At 41.6% G+C, this 18,073-nt stretch overlaps 4 protein-coding genes across 5 annotated transcripts; 3 read left to right on the top strand and 1 right to left on the bottom strand.

Moving 5' to 3' along the window:
* Positions 1–2,216, top strand: LOC8058509 (subtilisin-like protease SBT3.9). The gene is made up of 3 exons (XM_002441113.2): positions 1–541; positions 714–811; positions 1,908–2,216. Exons 1-3 carry the CDS (start codon positions 315–317, stop codon positions 2,012–2,014), a joined length of 432 nt encoding a protein of 143 aa, XP_002441158.1. The 5' UTR covers positions 1–314; the 3' UTR covers positions 2,015–2,216.
* Positions 3,684–9,901, top strand: LOC8077155 (embryogenesis-associated protein EMB8). 2 transcript variants are annotated; one of them, XR_002447595.1, is made up of 14 exons: positions 3,684–4,175; positions 4,308–4,397; positions 5,023–5,090; positions 5,171–5,268; positions 5,377–5,466; positions 5,644–5,766; positions 5,876–5,953; positions 6,230–6,315; positions 6,570–6,618; positions 6,814–6,870; positions 8,624–8,788; positions 8,872–8,955; positions 9,098–9,164; positions 9,234–9,901. XR_002447595.1 is itself a non-coding variant. In XM_002441112.2 (14 exons), exons 1-14 carry the CDS (start codon positions 3,919–3,921, stop codon positions 9,744–9,746), a joined length of 1,791 nt encoding a protein of 596 aa, XP_002441157.1. In that variant the 5' UTR covers positions 3,686–3,918; the 3' UTR covers positions 9,747–9,901. The 2 variants fall into 2 exon arrangements, 1 of the variants encoding a protein (XP_002441157.1); XM_002441112.2 differs by having other exon boundaries at positions 3,686–4,175; positions 8,658–8,788.
* Positions 10,157–11,955, bottom strand: LOC8058508 (transmembrane protein 18). The gene is made up of 4 exons (XM_021447681.1): positions 11,730–11,955; positions 11,507–11,612; positions 10,697–10,845; positions 10,157–10,585 (listed from the first exon to the last, which is right to left on the bottom strand). Exons 1-4 carry the CDS (start codon positions 11,868–11,870, stop codon positions 10,490–10,492), a joined length of 492 nt encoding a protein of 163 aa, XP_021303356.1. The 5' UTR covers positions 11,871–11,955; the 3' UTR covers positions 10,157–10,489.
* Positions 14,143–17,886, top strand: LOC110430618 (uncharacterized protein At5g49945-like). The gene is made up of 3 exons (XM_021448443.1): positions 14,143–15,321; positions 17,005–17,208; positions 17,296–17,886. The coding sequence occupies exons 1-3, from the start codon at positions 14,293–14,295 to the stop codon at positions 17,521–17,523; spliced, it is 1,461 nt and encodes a 486-aa protein (XP_021304118.1). The 5' UTR covers positions 14,143–14,292; the 3' UTR covers positions 17,524–17,886.

Raw genomic sequence — 18,073 nt, 5'->3', positions numbered from 1 at the left:
GTAGCGGGATGCGTCGTCTGTTGGAGTCAGTCTAAACAAGGCCAAAGTAGGTGTGCGGTAGAGTTGCTCTAAGCTAAACCACCTGGCTATCTACAAAACGTGCCGGCAAACAAACAACAGCACAAAAATACTTCGCCGAGAAGGAAGAATCAGCCCAGGGCGGTTGGACGCGGAGATGCCGAGACGATGGACGCACGCACGCACGGAGTCACCACGAAACTATCGACTTGTCCCCAGATCCAGAGTAGCCACGACGGCACCGCCATCCCGGACGGACGGCTATAAAGACGAGCCCAACCTCGAAGCCGACGGCGATGAAGAAGACCAGTTCGCAGCTCCGGCAGCTTAGCAGCAACCCTCTCCTGATCCTCCTGTTCCTCACAGTCACAGCAGCAGCAGCAGCCATGGCGGCCGAGCCGGAGAAGCAGGCAGCCCCCGCGGCGGTACAGGAGACGGCCGTGCACATCGTGTACGTCGACCGCCCCGAGGACGCCGACCCCGAGGAGTTCCACCTCCGCACCCTCACCCCCGTCCTCGGCAGGTAATCCGTCAGATCGGTTTAACAGGACTCGATCGGGGCCCGCGCTTGTTGGTAGGATGAAAATTTGGGGCTCGATCGATTCTAATTTGTGCCGGGGATGCATTTTATTTTATTTTTTGGGAACGTGGTGGGTTTTCTGATGAGTTGATCCCCCCCCCCCTCGGTTTCGCAGCGAGCAGAAGGCCAGGGACGCAGTGCTCTACCACTACAAGACGGCCGCCAGCGGCTTCTCCGCGAAGCTCACCCCCCAGCAGGTCGAGGATCTCAAGGGTGAGTTCTCCCTTTAAATACTTTCCTGCAATTAAGCTGTACTGCTTGCTTCGCGATGCCCTTGCTTCATCATGCCGTGGCTGTACTGGGGGAATTTTGCATGGGGAGCATAATTCTTGTTTCTGGTTGCACCAAATGATCAAATTAGTGGATGCCCATGGTGTATGAAATCCTTTCTCAATTCGCATTATTGAACCTCCAAGCTGTAGATTGTTGGATGCTTGGACTTAATTTTTTTTGTAGGATAACAATTAATCAAAGTGATTCCCTCTCCACATTATTGTTGTGTGCACACAAAATACTTAGGGAATTGGGCAATTGTGGTTGTAGCTTACTGATGCTGTGAGCACCTAAGTCTGCAATGCTCCCACTATAATCTTGGATCATGCTCTTATTATGGCCCTGTTTGGATCCATTAGCTGCTAATAATAATTAGCTAGCTAATAGTTCATAGCTAATATTAGCTAGTTTGGCCCAGCTAGTGAAATAGTTGTTAGCTGTGTATTCAACTAACAATTAGCTAGACCTATTTGTATCCAAGCTGCTAATTATCAGCAGCTAACTATTAGCTCTACGGATCCAAACAGGGCCACATCTGCCTTTCCAATGTACAGAAAGAAGTTTTTTTGTCGAGTTTATAACTAAAGCTTTTCCCAGATTTGTCTGACATTTGAATGGTAAAAACTTACAACTTCATCCCGTGGGCTAGTGAATATTTGTGAATTGTGATATTCTTGACTGTTGATGGTTGAAGTCCTAGAGAATACATTAGGAAATTCAACATTTTTCTTGTGGACTGGGACCTTTTTATTTGTTCATTCATTGGAGTAATGTATGCTATATGTTTCATTTTTGTTTTATTAGTTTACAACTTTATTTTTAACTGAGATTTTGAACATGATATTGGTCAAATATCATTCAGTACCTGTTGTGGAAACTCTACAACACATTCTATATCATCAGTCATCCCACACCAGCACTCATTATTGCACTCATTATTCAAGAGACATTCCGTATCTTAGTTTAAGTTCCACAATTCATTCTTGTATCTAGGCTTCTTCTCAATCTGGCCATTGCTTGTTGGTTTGTTTTGCAGAGCAACCAGGTGTTCTCCAGGTTGTGCCGAGCCAGACTTACCAGCTCCATGGTCCTGGTGGGTCTGGCGCTCGCCAGGGCACGACACGCACCATGGGCCTTATGTGAAGAAGACGGACGAGAATCAGGAAGACTGTGTTTTAGTATGGCTGTATAGCACAGGTCTGATAAATGTGTATAACTATAAGAATAAGGGACGTATCGTCTACTGTATACTGCTTTACACATGTTCAGTCCTGTTCTAAAGCTTGTAATGCACTGATGCGTATGATTTCAATATAATGACAAGTATGCTATCTTGGTTGCTGGTTGGTGCTTGTTCGGTCCGTGTTTCAATCTTGAAGCTGCAGTGGAGTACTCTGCATCCGCTCGTGATGCTCATTTGCCCTGTTGAGTTGAGTTTCCTTTTCTAGGTCCTTGTTTAGTTCCAAAAATTTTTGAAGATTCTTTGTCACGTCAAATCTTATGTTATATGCATAAAGCATTAAATATAGATAAAAAATTAACTAATTGTACAGTTTATCTAGACGAATCTTTTGAGTCTAGTTAATCTATAATTGGATAATAATTATCAAATACTCTCTCCATCCTAAATTATAAGTTATTTTAAGAATCTTTGAGAGTCAAAACATCTTAAGTTTGACTAAATTTATATGGTAAGACAATAACAGTTATGATGTCAACTAAGTATTATTAGATTTTTTCTCAATTATACTTTCATAGTATATTTATTTTATGTTACAAATCTTAGTATTTCTCTTTATAATTTTGGTCAAACTTGAAAATGCTTTGACTCTACAAGATTCTTGGGATGACTTATAATTTGGAATGAAGTATAAACGAAAGTGCTACAGTAGCCTAACACTTTTCACTTAGGACTACTACCTCCGTCTCTTTTTAATTGTCGCTTGCGCTTCCAAAAAACAACTGCCAATTGTATATTAAAAATATTAATATTTATAACATATAATTAGTATCATTAGAAAGATATTTGAATCTAGTTTTTTAACAAATTCATTTGGAGATACAAATGTTGTACGTTTTTTCTACAAATTGAGTCAAACTTGTAGCACGTACATCAACGGCGACAATTAAAAAGGGACAGAGGGAGTAGTTGTTTACTACAAATTTTTTTTCAAAATTTCTCATCACATTAAATCTTTAAATGCATATATAGAACATTAAGTATTTTTTTTATAATAAATCAGCCAAGTCATCACTTATCAACCAAGGCTTTGTTTAGTTCACTCCAAAAACCAAAAAATTTTCAAGATTCCCGGTTACTTCGAATCTTACGGCACATGCATGAAACATTAAATATAGACCAAAATAAAAATTAATTACACAGTTTAACTGTAAAACCGCGAGATGAATCTTTTGACACTAGTTAGATTTTGTTTAGATACACCCAAAAACCCAAAACTTTATAAGATTCTCCATCACATCGAATCTTGCGGCACATGCATGGAGTATTAAATATAGATAAAAATAAAAACTAATTACGCAGTTTGTTTGTAAATCGCGAAACGAATCTTTTAAGCCTAGTTACTCTATGATTGGACAATGTTTATCAAATAAAAAACGAAAGTGCTACAGTGTCAAAATCCAAAAAGTTTTTAGATCTAAACAAGCTCTTAGTTTATAATTAGACAATGTCTGTCATAAACAAACAAAAATAAGTAGCGAAATCTAAAAAAATTTACATCTAAACAAAGGCCCAAACCAAGAACAACCTGGGTGCGCGCGTGTGTCCATCGCCTAAAAACACGATGTCTCGTCACTCGTGTGCCTCGCACGCGCACTCCCGCAGTCTCACACAGGCTTGCGCGTCCATTTCAGAGACGAATCAGCTCGCGTGTCTGCCCATCGCTTCCCAACCGCAGCGCGGCGGCGAGATCGACCTCCTCAATCGACAATCGGTGACCGTTCCGTGACTCCGTGTCGATCCCCAATCGGTGACCGTGTCGACCCCTACTGAGCTCGCGGGCGCGGCATCCCCCAACCCAAAATTGATGGAGGCTGCGGTCTCCAGCGCCGGCGGCGAGTCAGCGGGCGAGCTGCTTCTCCGCGCGGCGGCGCTGGTGCCGTGGACGCGCTACGTCCTCGCGGCGCTCGCCCTCGCCGCCGCGCTCCTGTACAGGTTCCTCGAGCTCCACTTCCTGGGCGACCTCCTCCGCGGCCTCCGCGGCGGCCGCGTCTCGCTTACCTTCCACCCCGACTCTCAAGTGTACCACCGGGTCGCCTCCAAGTGCCGCTCGCTGCACGGCAGGTGCGCGGGCATGCGTGGGATGCTAATATGCTATCATGACTCACGAGACATCAGATTGCTCTGCCTCCCTCTTCCGGAGAAAGTTTGCTTTATGATTTTTTGTCTTCCCTTCCCCAATGTTGCATTGCGTAGGTACCTGGCGACGCCGTGGTTAGCGAGTCCTCATTTGCAGACGTTGTTCCTGAGCATATCTGGCAGGCCACCTTCATTCACCTATGGGAGGTTGGAGTTACATTGTTATTGTTCTTCTGTTGATGCTTTTACTAAAACTTTGCTGATGCAACTATGCAAGTATGCAGCTATGTGAGTGGGCACATGATAATTCAATTTTAGCTACGCAATTCTGTGTTTTATGGCTGTTGCACAAAGTCCAAAAAAAGTTAGGTACTCCACCTGGTCCAATTTATAGTTCACATTAGTTTTGTCCTAAGTTAAACTTCTCTAATTTTGACCAAAATTTTAGAAAAAATATATTAACATCTTCAAGTTCAAATAGTGGTCATATCAAGACATATTACATTATGAATTTAATGAAACTAATTCCATGGTGTATGTTAAGTTAGTTTGACTTATGACAAAGTTAAAGAACTATAATTTGGCACGGAGGGAGTATTACATAAGTGTGAACATATTATGTATGTAGGGAGGCAAAAGCTGTTTTTCATATGTCCAGAAAATGTTTGACTCTCATTGTTTCGTTTCAGTAATCTGCAATTTATGGCCATACAGTGCAACATATCAGCTTTTTTTTAAATTGGGGCCTTACAGTACAAGATAAAAACTGCGATGCTATAGAGTTTTATGACTATGGTTATCTTTCACAGTGATTCGACAATTTATATTGCAGGCAGCTGTACACTGTTCGTGACGGTGGGACCATTGCCTTAGATTGGTTACTAGCCTCTGATCTTGAAGGTTCTGCAAATTTAGATAGTTTAAGATTGATTAGCAAGCAAATGGATGATTAACCTTTTCCTTTTGGTGCTATGTTGCAGCTGGAGATGTTGGCACTTGTGATGGAACCATTTCTAAGGATGATTCAACACCTCTTGTTGTTGTGATACCTGGATTAACTAGTGATTCTAGTGCTGCTGTAAGTCGATCAGTTTAAACAAGAAATGGAAGTTGACTGTATAATCCCTGTTTCATTTTAGCTACCTTTATGATTTATTCTAAACAAGACGCGGGGGGTTTGTTGCAGTATGTGAAGCACTTGGTCTTTTCTATGGCAATCAAAGGATGGAATGTTGTTGTAAGCAACCACAGGGGTCTGGGTGGCATCTCCATAACAGTAAGTTCTACCATAGATCAAAACTTATGAGAAGACATGATTTTCTGTTCAAAACCAAGATTTTTTTGTAAGTTGGTTAACCTTAAAAACACATTCTAACACCAGAAGAATCGCCACCAACATTAGTTGCTGATACAAGGTTTAGCTGCCTATTGTTACTTTTTTCTCTGTTCGCAGTCTGATTGCTTTTACAATGCCGGGTGGACGGAAGATATGCGTGAAGTTGTTAATTTCCTTCATCAAGAGTATCCGAAGGCTCCACTATTCACTGTTGGGACAAGCATAGGTGCCAATATTGTGGTGGGTTTAGTTTTCCTTCCCCTTTCCCAACCTGTGAAAAAAAATACTGCAGCTGTTACTTAATAGTTTAAGGTTACTTCTGAATTTTTCATATATATCGCCCATTTAGGTCAAGTATCTTGGAGAAGAAGGTGAAAATACACCTGTAGCTGGTGCTGCATCTATTTGTTCTCCCTGGGATCTGCTGGTTGGTGACTATATTAATTAATTTAGCAGAGGTTTCGCAGCTTTTTCTGATTTTAAGTTGTGCTTTTATGCAGAAATACTTTGATTTGCATATCAATTGTACCACACCTGTGGTTTCAAATACTGTCACTTCAGTTTCTGTGCCTACTCATCTTTCCTCAGTGTCTTAGTTAACAAATTACAAATGATGCTCTTCTATCACTTCCATTTTTCAACGCAACACTTTGATTAATACTGATTATACATAGTATATTGTTATATCACTGCAATTATGCAGGTGACCAACAGATTTATTTCACGCAAGCTTGTGCAGCGATGTTACGATAGAGCTCTTGCAATTGGTCTCAAAGGATATGCAAAACTGTATGTACTTGTTAAGCCCTTTCCCTTGCAATCTTGTGAACCTTACCTTTATGCTTTTCTGCTAACTAATGTTTACTAATTACTGAAAAAGTCCTTGCCACATTGATTGACTGCGATGATGCTTCTCCTTCCTAGATCGCCACCATTTTGAATTTGAACTTAGCAGATCTTTCTTTGTCTAATAATGCAACTGAACAATATAATAGATTCTACTTTTGCTCCATACTCTTTTTCAACTTGTGTTACTTTTACAGACATCAACCAGTCTTGGCACGACTTGCAAACTGGGAAGCTATTACATCGGTATGACCATAAGATAGCATCGTTGGTCTATTTTTTCGTAGCCATGCGGTCCTTATCATGTTCACGTGTTGTGTTATTGAGTTTGCATTAAAAACAACAGATGTAGTCCATTTAATAAGCAATTTGACTATATTTCAATAAATTAGCTGGTTATACGACATGTTGTGCTTACCCCCCTTTTTTTTCTTTCATCAGTCACACTCTATCCGGGAATTTGACCGCCATGCCACTTGTGTTGTTGCAAAATATGAGGTATTCTTTCTAATGCTAAATCTGCACTATCTTCTTTTGCACAATTAGCAAAGTATTCATATTTTAGATTGTCTAAAATTATTGGTTACAGTTTCACTGCTCTCTTTGCTCATCAGTGGTAATTACATTTTTATTCCATTGGAAATTAAGTGGAATAAAGCAAAACCACAATTGATTCAAGCAGAAATGGACCCCCCCCCCCCCCCCCTGCGCGCGCCCCATTTTGGTTGTGGACTACTCTTTCCATTAGAATGGACTGACACAGCAGGGTGTGTCCAGCCAAAACATATTCGTTTTTACCAAAATGCTGCCTAAAATATGTACTCCCTCTGTCCCTTAAATTGGGTCGTTTTGGAGAACGGCGTTTGTATCAAGGACATTGGTAAAATACCTGCATACCCCTAGTATGCAATGATTCCATCAGCTAAAGAAGTGTAGTACTGGTGCAAGCAGTAGCAGGTGGCGATGGAGGTCTGCGCTTTTTTATTCCTGGCCGAGTTCCATTGGCCGGCAGGAGTGAAGGCAGATGTGAGACACGGACAGCTGCGGTACGGTAGCTATATGTAGGACTGTAACGTTGGCAGGTGACACTTTTTATGGGACAAAATTTGAATCCTAGAATGACTCTTTTTTGGGGACAGAGTAGCTTACATGATGGAATTAGGTTATCCATGATAAATTGATAATTCCATAACATCACACCTCTTTCAAATATGTGGATGCGATTCTAAAACATTTTCGTCAAAATAGCATCTCGTTTACTTTGAGAATTGGGAAACTGGCTGGTGACCATTGAAAATGCAAAAGTTGAAGAAATTTGACGCGCAGTGCTATCACCCAAAAAAAACATAGAGCAGTCAACATCAAACGATTAAAGAGAAAAATCCAAGAGCACTCAAAATTTAGGCACTAGTTTAAACAGTGAACCATGGTTAACAATCAGATGACTCCATATCGAAAGCATATAATGGTCTGCTCAATCTCATGTTGCACATTTGAGCCTCTTGCTTGAATTTTTTTCTCGAACAACGTAGGAGAGCTGTGTGTTATTTCGTTAAGAGAGGGATAAATTACAAAGGGAGGCGCAAATGTATCGCCTCACACACCAGGCTTTTAGGCTAACAGATTCCACTTTACAAATAATAACAACCAGGAAAAGGCTAAGACCTGAAGGAAAAGCATCTTGCTTGATTGAATCCAGCATCCAGGGCAGATGGTTACAAAAGTGAGGTTATCATATGGTATTTTGTGACCTCACTAGTAGCATGGAGTACATGTGTTTGATTTCAGCTCTTAATAAATCAAAGGGAAACCTGAAACACTTGCTACTGATAGTGTCAGTAGAAGCAAGGGTTACATTTATTGTTAGAGGACTTGTGGCAGCATCAAGGATTGCAGCCTTGGAATTTGCGGGTCTGCATGAGAAAATATTGAATTGGACACCTTAGTTCTGGACTGATGGCACAGCAACACTTCGTTACTGTCGAGATGAGAAAGATGTATTAGGAATTTCAGCCAGTTCTAGCATACAAATTTTATTTGTACAGTATTTATACTTTATAGAATATGGGTTACTTGAACATGAATCATATAATTGGTATTTGGTTTGGGCTCCAAGTTCCAGCAGAAAAGTCATGACCTAGAGAACCTATCAATGTAACTCAAAATAATCATGGGTTTTTTGATTCAGTTAGCTAGTGCTATTTAAAATTGTGTTGCCGTTGTTGTAATTTAGGTGTTGTATGATTTTTAGGAGTGAATTCCATGTAGTGACTAGCTCCTTTCAGACAGTGGACACATTCTACCGCAAGTGCAGCAGTGCAAATTATATCAGCAACGTTTCAGTTCCCCTGCTTTGTATCAGTGCCTTAGATGACCCCCTCTGCACAAGGGAGGCCATTCCCTGGGATGAATGCAGGTAAACATACGACGAAAGCTCACTATTCTGAATATTTTCTGGTTTAATGTGTTGATAAGGCCCCTATGCATGCGCTGATTTAGGGCAAACAAAAACATTGTATTGGCAACTACACCTAATGGCGGACATCTTGCTTTCTTTGAAGGCCTAACTGCTAGAAAGCTTTGGTAAGTTATTTGGCAAAAATGTTTAGCATCAATTACTCCGTTTTTGCCCTTGCGTCTCCTTTTTAACATAAGATATGACTTCTCTATTTGATCAGTCAATAGTGATTGACGTTCAGCCTGTATCTATCTGAATGCTTGACAGGTGGGTAAAGCCTGTTTCCGAGTTCCTCTGTGCTCTGCATGATGGCCCCTACATGCATCGGCAGAAGGTGGTGCTTGGTAGTACTTCACATATCAGCTCTGGTTAACATAACGTAACATGTTATAGTTGAATGCAGGCACAAGAACATGATTTGCACTCATCGTTGGAATCATCAATTGACAAAAGCCCATATGTGAATTTCATGGAAGATGGAATGGTAGCTGCAGTAACAAATGATAGCCCTAACAACGGTGACTCCTTGCACAACGAGATTTCTGGTGAAATTGAACTCAATGATAGCATGGTTGTCCAACACGTACAACACAATCAAAACACCGGAGCAATACAAAATGAGAGTGACAGTTGGGCGGATGATAAAAACAGCTCAGAAGGGAATGCGATGACTGTTCAAGCACACGGAGGATCTCAAGAACAGCGAGAAGAGCCATATGCGAACAAAATCTGTGAAGCCATTGGTCCTGTTAAGAAATCCATAAACCAACTCAGTCGAACCCAGGGGAGGTCAGTCTGGTTGCTTGCTTACATTGCTCTTGTAACCTCTTGGCCGTTGCTTGGGGCCCTAGGTTTTTACTTCTTCAGGAAAAGGTCTAGTAATTCTCTGTTAGCTAGAAAGCTGAAGAAATTGTAAACACTGTGCTAACACGGATTTGTTTCATATGTAACACGTCAATCAAATCCTTGTAAGCCATTAATACATGTATGTATAATGTATGCAACATTCGGTAACAGAAAAAATGCCCTAAACGAGAAAGCCCACTCTCTCATTTTTTGCACAAGCAGAAATTTCTTGTGTACAGTCAGGTCAGTAACATAGCGGGCAATCTAAGTCAGGACTGAGGTGCTACCAACTAGGCTACAGACCTGCGCTCACTAAACTACTGGCCCATTCGGCCATTCGCACAAAATTTGCTAATAGTAAAAGATCCAACTGAAACATAATATTGAACATTTGGATTTTTCTATTTTCTTGAGGATACTTCCTAGCATTTTGTTCAATGCCAACCGTTCTCCCTAGTCATAGACAAATGGTGTTTGAAGTTGTCTAAAGTCAATGATTGTTTTGAAGTTGTATAAATTCTTCGAGTCATAGACTTTTGGTCCTAAGGCAATTTCAATCAAGATTACATCCGTGTTTGCATCTACAATGTAAAACAAGATAGAGACAGATACCATATCTATTTTTTGATGAAGTATGCCCTACAGGAATTCATGATCAGCAAGGACAATAGCTGTAGACACTCCTTGCTTATCCAGGATTTCCAACACTTAATTCTTGAGTGCCCTTCTGAGAAGCAACACACAAACTTTAGAAAAGTCCAACCTCACTAAATCATTCGATTCTACCATAATAAGGATTTTTTTCCTCTTCTCTCAATCCTTCTTGTCACGAGCAAGTCGAGCCCGGTGCCTAAGTTCTGCTCTCTTCCATTTCACCATCAATCGACATAATGCAATGAGGCTGCTAATCTGGAATGATCAAAGAGTAGAAAGATAAGCAACATAAGGTAAATTGCAAATAAACAGCTGAATGTAATGAACAGAAACCTTTACATCAGGGTATGCCAGATTTTTACTAACCACACTGACAATAGATATGAAGATAAGGGGCCCAGACCAGACGACCGAGATGAAAACTCCAGAACGGTCAAAATAATTCCTACTGGTAAAGCTCTTCCAGTGCTCTCCCAGGTATCTGTTCATCTTTTCAGCTAGATACACTCCTGAATCTGCATAGGTAAACCATGAACTGAGAACCAAAGCAAATCAAAATATGAGGTTCCAAATTCCCAATCTTCCAAATCTCACTGTAATTTAGTGTTGCAAGATAATGTGAGATGAAACTCATACCATCATTGGTTTGTTCATCCAAATACAGAAGTATATTTATGCTATTATAGGCTTATAGCATTAGAAATCTAAATGAGACAGTAAGAAAATGATGTGGATTCAAGGAGAAATCATCCAACTGCGAGATGGTAGGGAATTTTTTTGATAAGTGTGTCAGTGTTGAAGAAACTAATTTACTTGTTTTAGTTAGTGAGGTATGCACTAGCCAATGGTATTAATAAATTGGTGTATAAACATCTAAATTGCTCTTGGCCTGTTACCGAATAATATGATCAAAATTAATGTCAATATCAATTTCCCCTCGATGATTTCATTTCACACGGAAGGGTCTGAATCAAATGGCACCAAAGGAAAAGAGAGAAACAAAATAAACCTGGATTAGAAATTGTGCTGACGAAATTTGAAACTACAAATTTATCGGCACCAGGCAATTCTTGCTGTGGAATATGGATGGAATTGCATACTCCTTCCCCCCAGCAACAATGTACTTGCTCATATGCAATGCGTGCTTAGTAATAACAGAAGGAACAAAAGACTCACAAGCAAGAAATAACAAGAATAGCTGGAAGTTGGCATTCCTCCTGAACCCTACAGCAGTGAGCAGCAGAACCACATGGAATGCCATCAAGCACATGAGCCATGGCTCCTGAAACAGTATCGCATTCTTTGTGAGCTCTGGAAGTGAGAGAGGGGAAAAAAAGCAAGGTCTTGGGGGTCCGGATGCGATCTCCTATTAGGGGATCCGCCGATCCGGAGAGAATACCGTCCAGTCGACTGCGCGGATGAAGGCGCGCAGGTTGTCGGCGGCGGGCCCCATGCCGCGGCGGAGCTCGGAGGAGAGCGCCTGCACGAGGCCCGACACCTGGTCCAGGTGCGCCGTCACGGCAGCCTGCAGCTCCTCCATCGGCTGACGCGCGCGGCGGAGAGTCGGACTGACCAGTTTTCTTCGGAAAGGAAGGAGCAGAGTTTGCGTGCACAGCCCTTCGGGACCTTCTGATACTCCCATATAAAACCCGTTAGATTTTGTTAGTCTAAACCCATGCCTATAAGGCCTTGTTTAGTTCCAAAAAAATTTACAAAATTTTTTATATTCCCCGTCACATCGAATCTTTAGACGTATGCATGAAGTATTAAATATAGACGAAAATAAAAACTAATTACACAATTTGGTCGAAATTGATGAGACGAATCTTTTAAGCTTACTTAGTCCATGATTGGACAATATTTGTTAAATACAAACGAAATTGATACTATTCACATTTTGCAAAATATTTTACAAGTAAACATGCCTAATATAAAATTTACCCATTAAAAAACACATGATCTATGATAGGTTTAATTTGGTGCTCAGACCTGTATCTATCTAGTTACGGATATCTATTGGGTTGCCCATAAGGGTACTCACAATGCAAGACTCTATCACAGAGTCCAAGACAATTCGTCTGTAGGCAGACCTGACCGAGTACACACCATGCATTGTGAGTGCCCTAAGCACATCCACGTAGCAACAAAGAAAAAAATAGAACATGAAAAATCATGTCTCAAAACATGAAATTGTATTTATTCTTCTCATTTTTTACTTGAATGGACATATCATCTTATATATGTCTGTGAACGTAGCAGTTTAGTAGAAAAATTTAGGATAGACTGTCAAAAAAAAAATTGACCGTCAAAAAAAAAATTTAGGATATTGTGAACTGATCTGATTGCTTCACTATAATGGATCGGATTTTAGAAACCCATGGATTTACTGGTTTGGGTACTACATCCCCATACTCATGCACACAAACGTGTTGGGTCTAGATCTTTGCCTATCAACAAACTCATAGATAGAGAAATTGACTCGTACTTTTACCCTAATAAAGTAAAAATCCATTGGTTTCGGGTTTTGAATGCCCATTGCTATCCTGATTTCCAGCAAGGAAAACGTGTTAACGCGGGAGATCAAAGGCTAAACGGAGCCAGAATACAATTCTTTCTTTGTTATATAGAAGGACCAGCACTGCAAAATCTTATTGAAACTTGATTGAGTTTAGAGGTTTTTAATAGAAAATACAGTAGTTTATTGAAACTTGATTGAATTTAGAAGGGCCAGCGATGCATTTTGTTTTGTAATTAGCCTATATTTAATACTATATGTATATATCCAAACAATTAAAGTTTAGAAGGTGGAACCAAACACCTCATCATACATGTTTCTTTGAAACACGCTGCAGCCGCGCGGTGCATATTTTACCCTATAGATCTATGCATACACATCTTACTCTATAAGTTTTTTTGGTAGATTGAGCCAACATATCTTAAGGTTTATCGAAGTCATGACTCATAATATGTATCTCACTTTTTAGGATAACATTATCTACCAAGTGAAAAGAACGACGCTGTAACTTAAAAATAAAATTAGAAAATACAACCATTGCAAACAACATACGGGCTGAGCTACACTCAGCTCGCCTCGTCATACATAAATTAGATTCAATATGAACTCACATAAATTAGATTTGATATGAACTCAAATATGTAGGTATTGAAAGTATGTCATCAGGACATAAAAGGATGAAATATATTAGCATCTCCAATCGTTTGGTAAATTTGTTTCTCAAATCTTGTTGTTTGCCAACTCCCAAAATAATATGGGAAGTAAATTTTTTTTTATCTCTAACAGTTTAGCAATTTTTGTTTCTAAAAACCTCAAAACCCGCTAAGCAAACAAAGAGCCCCGCTAAGCATGAGGAGAACGACCCATACCAATTTACGTGCTAGATAGGAAGATATTCCAAGTTGGAAGAGAAATTGAAATACCAAACTGTTGAAGGAGATTTTTTTTTGTTTTATTAAAACAATTATGAATGAGAAGTCATTTGTTAAACGGTTGAAGATGCTCTGCGTGAAAGACATAGCCGATATAACAAGCCTTACAAGTCGGTTAGTATGACTTCATCTCTTCCTCTAATCTCTTCCTCTAATTTATTTGATTTTATACTACTTCTAGATATTTTGTGCGGTTTTAACAAAAAAAAACTTATGAAGTGTATATATTGTCCGGTATTAAAACCAGTCTGAATCCTTTATTTAAAAAAATTAAAAAAATCGGATTGCACCATCCCCTCCGTCTGTTGCCAAATCACGCCCGAAAGAAAAAAAAAACAGAGAGAACGAAAATGAATCTCAGATCCCAACGATCAACCACTTCACAGTAGCAAGTCGCACGGCTCCTCCATCCATCCTCCCCCGTTTATCCCCCCCACCTTCCCCCAGCACCGCCGTGCTAGTTAAGACCATCCCCTTCGTCGTCTCCACCACACTCCCCTTCCGCCGCCTCAGCTATGGCGGCGCCGAGCTTGATCCGGCTCCGGCCGCCGCGTGCATCCCTCCTCATCCTGCTGCTCCTCGCCCTCAACATCTCCCTCTCCTTCGCCGCCAACTTCGAGGGCTTCGACTCCGACGACCTTCCCTCCGCGGCCGGTGGACTCGATGCTGACGATGACGAGGAGGGGCTGGACGGCGTCGACCTCCCGCCCCCTCCGCCCATCTCCCTCTCCACCTCCGCGCCTTCACCTCCCGTCACGACGACATCCGCGCCGAACCCTAACAACCCCGCTACGCCTGCGCCTCGGGACCCCACCCCGGCGCTCGACCTCTGGGACGAGGACGAGTTCGAGGGCATCCCCGTGCCCGAAGCGATCTCCTCCGACGACTCCGCCGCGCCGGCCGAGGCCGACCCGTCAGATCCCTCCGCGGAGGCACCGGCCGAGGCGGCGCCTGCGGCGAAGAGGACCCCGGCTGAGCTCCTCCGCGCGTTCTCCGTCGAGATCGCGTGCGTCAGCTTCCTGATCTGCTTCGTGCTCAACTACTTCACTGGGAAGCGGCAAAACGAGAACATCGCGCTGGCCTGGGCCACCAAGTTCGCCACCAGGGACTCCATCTTCGACAAGAACTTCAGCCTTCTAGGCACTGGCGATGGCAAGGACACGCCACTCCTGCTCAAGGAGGGGCAGGACGTGTTCAAGTTCTATGCCAGCGGGAGACGCTTCTGCCAGGGCATGCTCGCCACCATGGAGATGCGGGCGCGGCACGACCTGCTGTCAAAGTTCGTCGAGCTGGTCTTCCCTAGGAAGGACACCATCACGTTTGAAGTGGTAATGAACGAAGAGGCCATGGACCATGTGATTCTGGCTGTGGCCAGGAAGAAGGCGGCCAAGACTATGCAGAAAGAGGAGAGGGATCTGCAAAGGTTTGCCAACGTTCTCACTTCGGCCCCTGCTGGAAGGAAGTGGGTGTCGGATGAGCTTGCTGTGGTAGCCGAGTCTAAGGAGGTTGCTGGGGATATCATCACTGAGGCTGTGCTTGATCAGGTGAGAGTGAACTACAGAAATTTGGTTTTGTGGATTCACTAAAGTAAATGCTTCATTTGGATAAGATTATTAACTTATATGCTTACACTAAGTTGCTGCTTCAATATTTAATGAACTTGATAAAGGTGGATCTTAACTGCTGAATTTTCAAATAAAAAATATGATTCAGAAGGAGAACTACTCAAATTTGTGTGGTTTGAGGTAGGCTCACATTTTTTTTTAACTTACGCTGTTAAAAGCTGACATTAGAGAACAGAGAAGGATGCTCGATTGCTTGTATTCAAACTAAGGGGGTGTTTGGGACTGCTTCACAAACTTCGCTCCACAAACTCCACTGTGGAGCAGCTCCACAAAAAAACTGAAGCTTGTGGAGTACCTCTTTAGGTGCTCTAACAACTTCACCCTTTTTTCTCGAACTGAGTGCGTGGAGCTGATACTGTTTGGCTAAAAAATGTAGAGCGGAGCTAAAAAAACGTGGAGCAGAGCAGTCCCAAACACGAAACACCCACTAAATTTTGCATTTTGAATTGCAAACTGAGCTCAGCTTGTTGCTTTGATGGAAAGCTTATCAACAGTAGTTCCTATTGTCCGTGGCACAAGTTATTTTATTATTGTTCTTTATAGGTAGTATTTTGTTTATAGTAGGCGATGGGATACCATGAAGTTATGAAATGGATAGCCTTTTTAAATTATGGAAGTGTATAAATGCAGATGTGCAGTAGCATGTTGGTAGATGTAGATTTTAACTACCTTTTATTGAATTTCAAACATGTCATGTTTCTCTCTCCTGAATTTCTTCATTCTTGGAGATTTGTTTTTGTCTTTGATATTTTCTTGCTCTGCCACCTTTTGGACATTGATGAAAGCTTGGTTGAACAAGGAAAGAACATACTGGGACATTTGCTGTTACTTCCATAATCAAGTTCATTCATGTTAGAGAATAAGATTTTTAACGATTGAAGTAGCTTCAGTTTCTTAGGGCGTGTTTGGATGCAGCCCTGGCCTAGGAGCACCGGCCAGGCAAGCGCATATGATCCCAGGCGCTCGAAATCGAACAATTGGGAGCGATGCCTGGCTCAGGCAGCTTTCCCACGCTGCCATCCAAACAGGCCCTTATATAAGATATAAAGCAGTTTTGAGATCTGCCTGTGAAATGATTGGATTTTGCCAAGGTCCAATTTAGGTTATTGTGAAATCTGTCGTTAGCTAGATTAGATCTGCGGTGCTTATTGTAAAACAGTAAGTATGTCTGATAAGATAAGGCCAATGTCTGTTTCTAAACATTATGAATCATTTATTACTGGCACTTTCATCTTGATCTTTTGGGTTAGGACCATAGTCACAAAGTTTCTTGGTCGATGGGGTCGAGGTACGGGGTCGCGGTACGTGGTACTCTACTTGCGAGAGATTTTAGACTTCGGGTCGAAAATGAACCCGTGAACCCGGGTTGGGGTCAACGAACCCGGTCAAGGGTCGAAGGTGGTGAACCCGTTTTTTGTGACTTTGGTTAGGACTTGAATGAGAGTAACTAGACCAAGAAAGCTATTCAGTTGGACTTGGACACTGTCTTAAGACCAAGAACCTAAGCTTAAGCTTGGTTGAATGGATCAATATTGCGACTGATTTAGTTTATCCTGTATATAGTGTGCCTTACCCTGCTTCTAATGATTCTTTCATCTCTAGGTTCTTGGTGAGAAGGCATTTGAGAAATTTGGAAAGTGGTTCATCTCGCTTCATATTTCAGACCAGTTGGCAGGATCCTACAAGAAGGTCCTTACATTCAAGTTTGTATTGCCAGATGCAAGCAAAATGTCAGAGATGACAAGATTGGTTGCTCTTGTGCCATACTTCATTGATTTGGTTGGGCGTTATAAGCTTAGCTCTCATGTGAGTATCCATTTTTTTTCTCTTTGTAGAGCTCATCATCATGTTCCGATTATGTCTAAAGTTTTCTATATATATTGTTGTTTGTAGGCTCGCTCAAAAACTGATGGAGCTAGAACAAAGGCCGCTCAAGAGGCTTTCAGGGAACTGCAGAGTGCCAGGCAGGAGGCCCTGCAAAGGAAAAAGGCTGAAAAGAAGAAACTCATGGAGGAGGCAGATGCCAAATTAAGTGCTGAGGCACTCAGGAAGAAAGAGGAAAAGGAAAGGGCTCGGCAAATGAAGAAGTCTGGGCCCAAAGTGAAGATGCTCCGCTCTTAATAATAACGTCAAGATTCAAGAATCTACCATAGCTTGGCTTTTGCTATTCACTTGTTGATTAGCATATAGTTCAGTTTCTGCTAGACTCATTTATATTCAAATTTTGGGCCACCATGGTTTCCCTTTGTGAGAATGAGCAAAAAAAGATCGAGGAGAAAAGAATCCTCACTGGCGTTTTGGCATTTCTTGAATGTGTGCCAGAAATATCTGTAGCCTAATTCGCCCACACAACTTCTTTGAAAAATTGGTTATGCAGGAGCTGTGTTGTATGAGAAATAGAACTTACATGCTTCACTGTAAAATGGTGATAGAACTACGATATGAAATTCTATGCTCGGATTACATGCTTTCAGGTTTTAGCAACTTTGCTGATCAGCATCCATTACTGTTGTTTGTAATGTGTTTTTTTTTTTTCTTCACTCCTGTTGGGACTTTGGAGTACAGTGTTGTTATATCCTTTCCGATATCTGGAATCCTGGCGGTGAAGGGCTGGACTGAAGTTCGATGGTGCTGTCCAATTGTGTGTATTTTAGATGGGTGTTCAATTGAG

Source organism: Sorghum bicolor, chromosome 9, assembly GCF_000003195.3.
Source record: "Sorghum bicolor cultivar BTx623 chromosome 9, Sorghum_bicolor_NCBIv3, whole genome shotgun sequence".
In the NCBI taxonomy this organism is placed as follows: domain Eukaryota; kingdom Viridiplantae; phylum Streptophyta; class Magnoliopsida; order Poales; family Poaceae; genus Sorghum; species Sorghum bicolor.
The sequence above is the reverse complement of the archived record's forward strand: the minus strand, read 5'-3'. Positions and strand labels throughout refer to the sequence as shown.

Bases quoted from the DNA above. Each gene is read 5' to 3' on its own strand.
- LOC8058509 (XM_002441113.2), top strand. From the start codon at position 315: ATGAAGAAGACCAGTTCGCAGCTCCGGCAGCTTAGCAGCAACCCTCTC. The intron at 542-713 runs GTAATCCGTCAG...TCGGTTTCGCAG, and splicing joins CTCACCCCCGTCCTCGGCAG to CGAGCAGAAGGCCAGGGACG. The intron at 812-1,907 runs GTGAGTTCTCCC...TTTGTTTTGCAG, and splicing joins GCAGGTCGAGGATCTCAAGG to AGCAACCAGGTGTTCTCCAG.
- LOC8077155 (XM_002441112.2), top strand. From the start codon at position 3,919: ATGGAGGCTGCGGTCTCCAGCGCCGGCGGCGAGTCAGCGGGCGAGCTG. The intron at 6,316-6,569 runs GTATGTACTTGT...TTACTTTTACAG, and splicing joins CTCAAAGGATATGCAAAACT to ACATCAACCAGTCTTGGCAC. The intron at 6,619-6,813 runs GTATGACCATAA...TTCTTTCATCAG, and splicing joins ACTGGGAAGCTATTACATCG to TCACACTCTATCCGGGAATT.
- LOC8058508 (XM_021447681.1), bottom strand. From the start codon at position 11,870: ATGGAGGAGCTGCAGGCTGCCGTGACGGCGCACCTGGACCAGGTGTCG. The intron at 11,613-11,729 runs GTATTCTCTCCG...ATACTGTTTCAG, and splicing joins TCCGCGCAGTCGACTGGACG to GAGCCATGGCTCATGTGCTT. The intron at 10,586-10,696 runs GTTAGTAAAAAT...TGATCATTCCAG, and splicing joins TCATATCTATTGTCAGTGTG to ATTAGCAGCCTCATTGCATT.
- LOC110430618 (XM_021448443.1), top strand. From the start codon at position 14,293: ATGGCGGCGCCGAGCTTGATCCGGCTCCGGCCGCCGCGTGCATCCCTC. The intron at 15,322-17,004 runs GTGAGAGTGAAC...TTTCATCTCTAG, and splicing joins CTGAGGCTGTGCTTGATCAG to GTTCTTGGTGAGAAGGCATT. The intron at 17,209-17,295 runs GTGAGTATCCAT...TGTTGTTTGTAG, and splicing joins GTTATAAGCTTAGCTCTCAT to GCTCGCTCAAAAACTGATGG.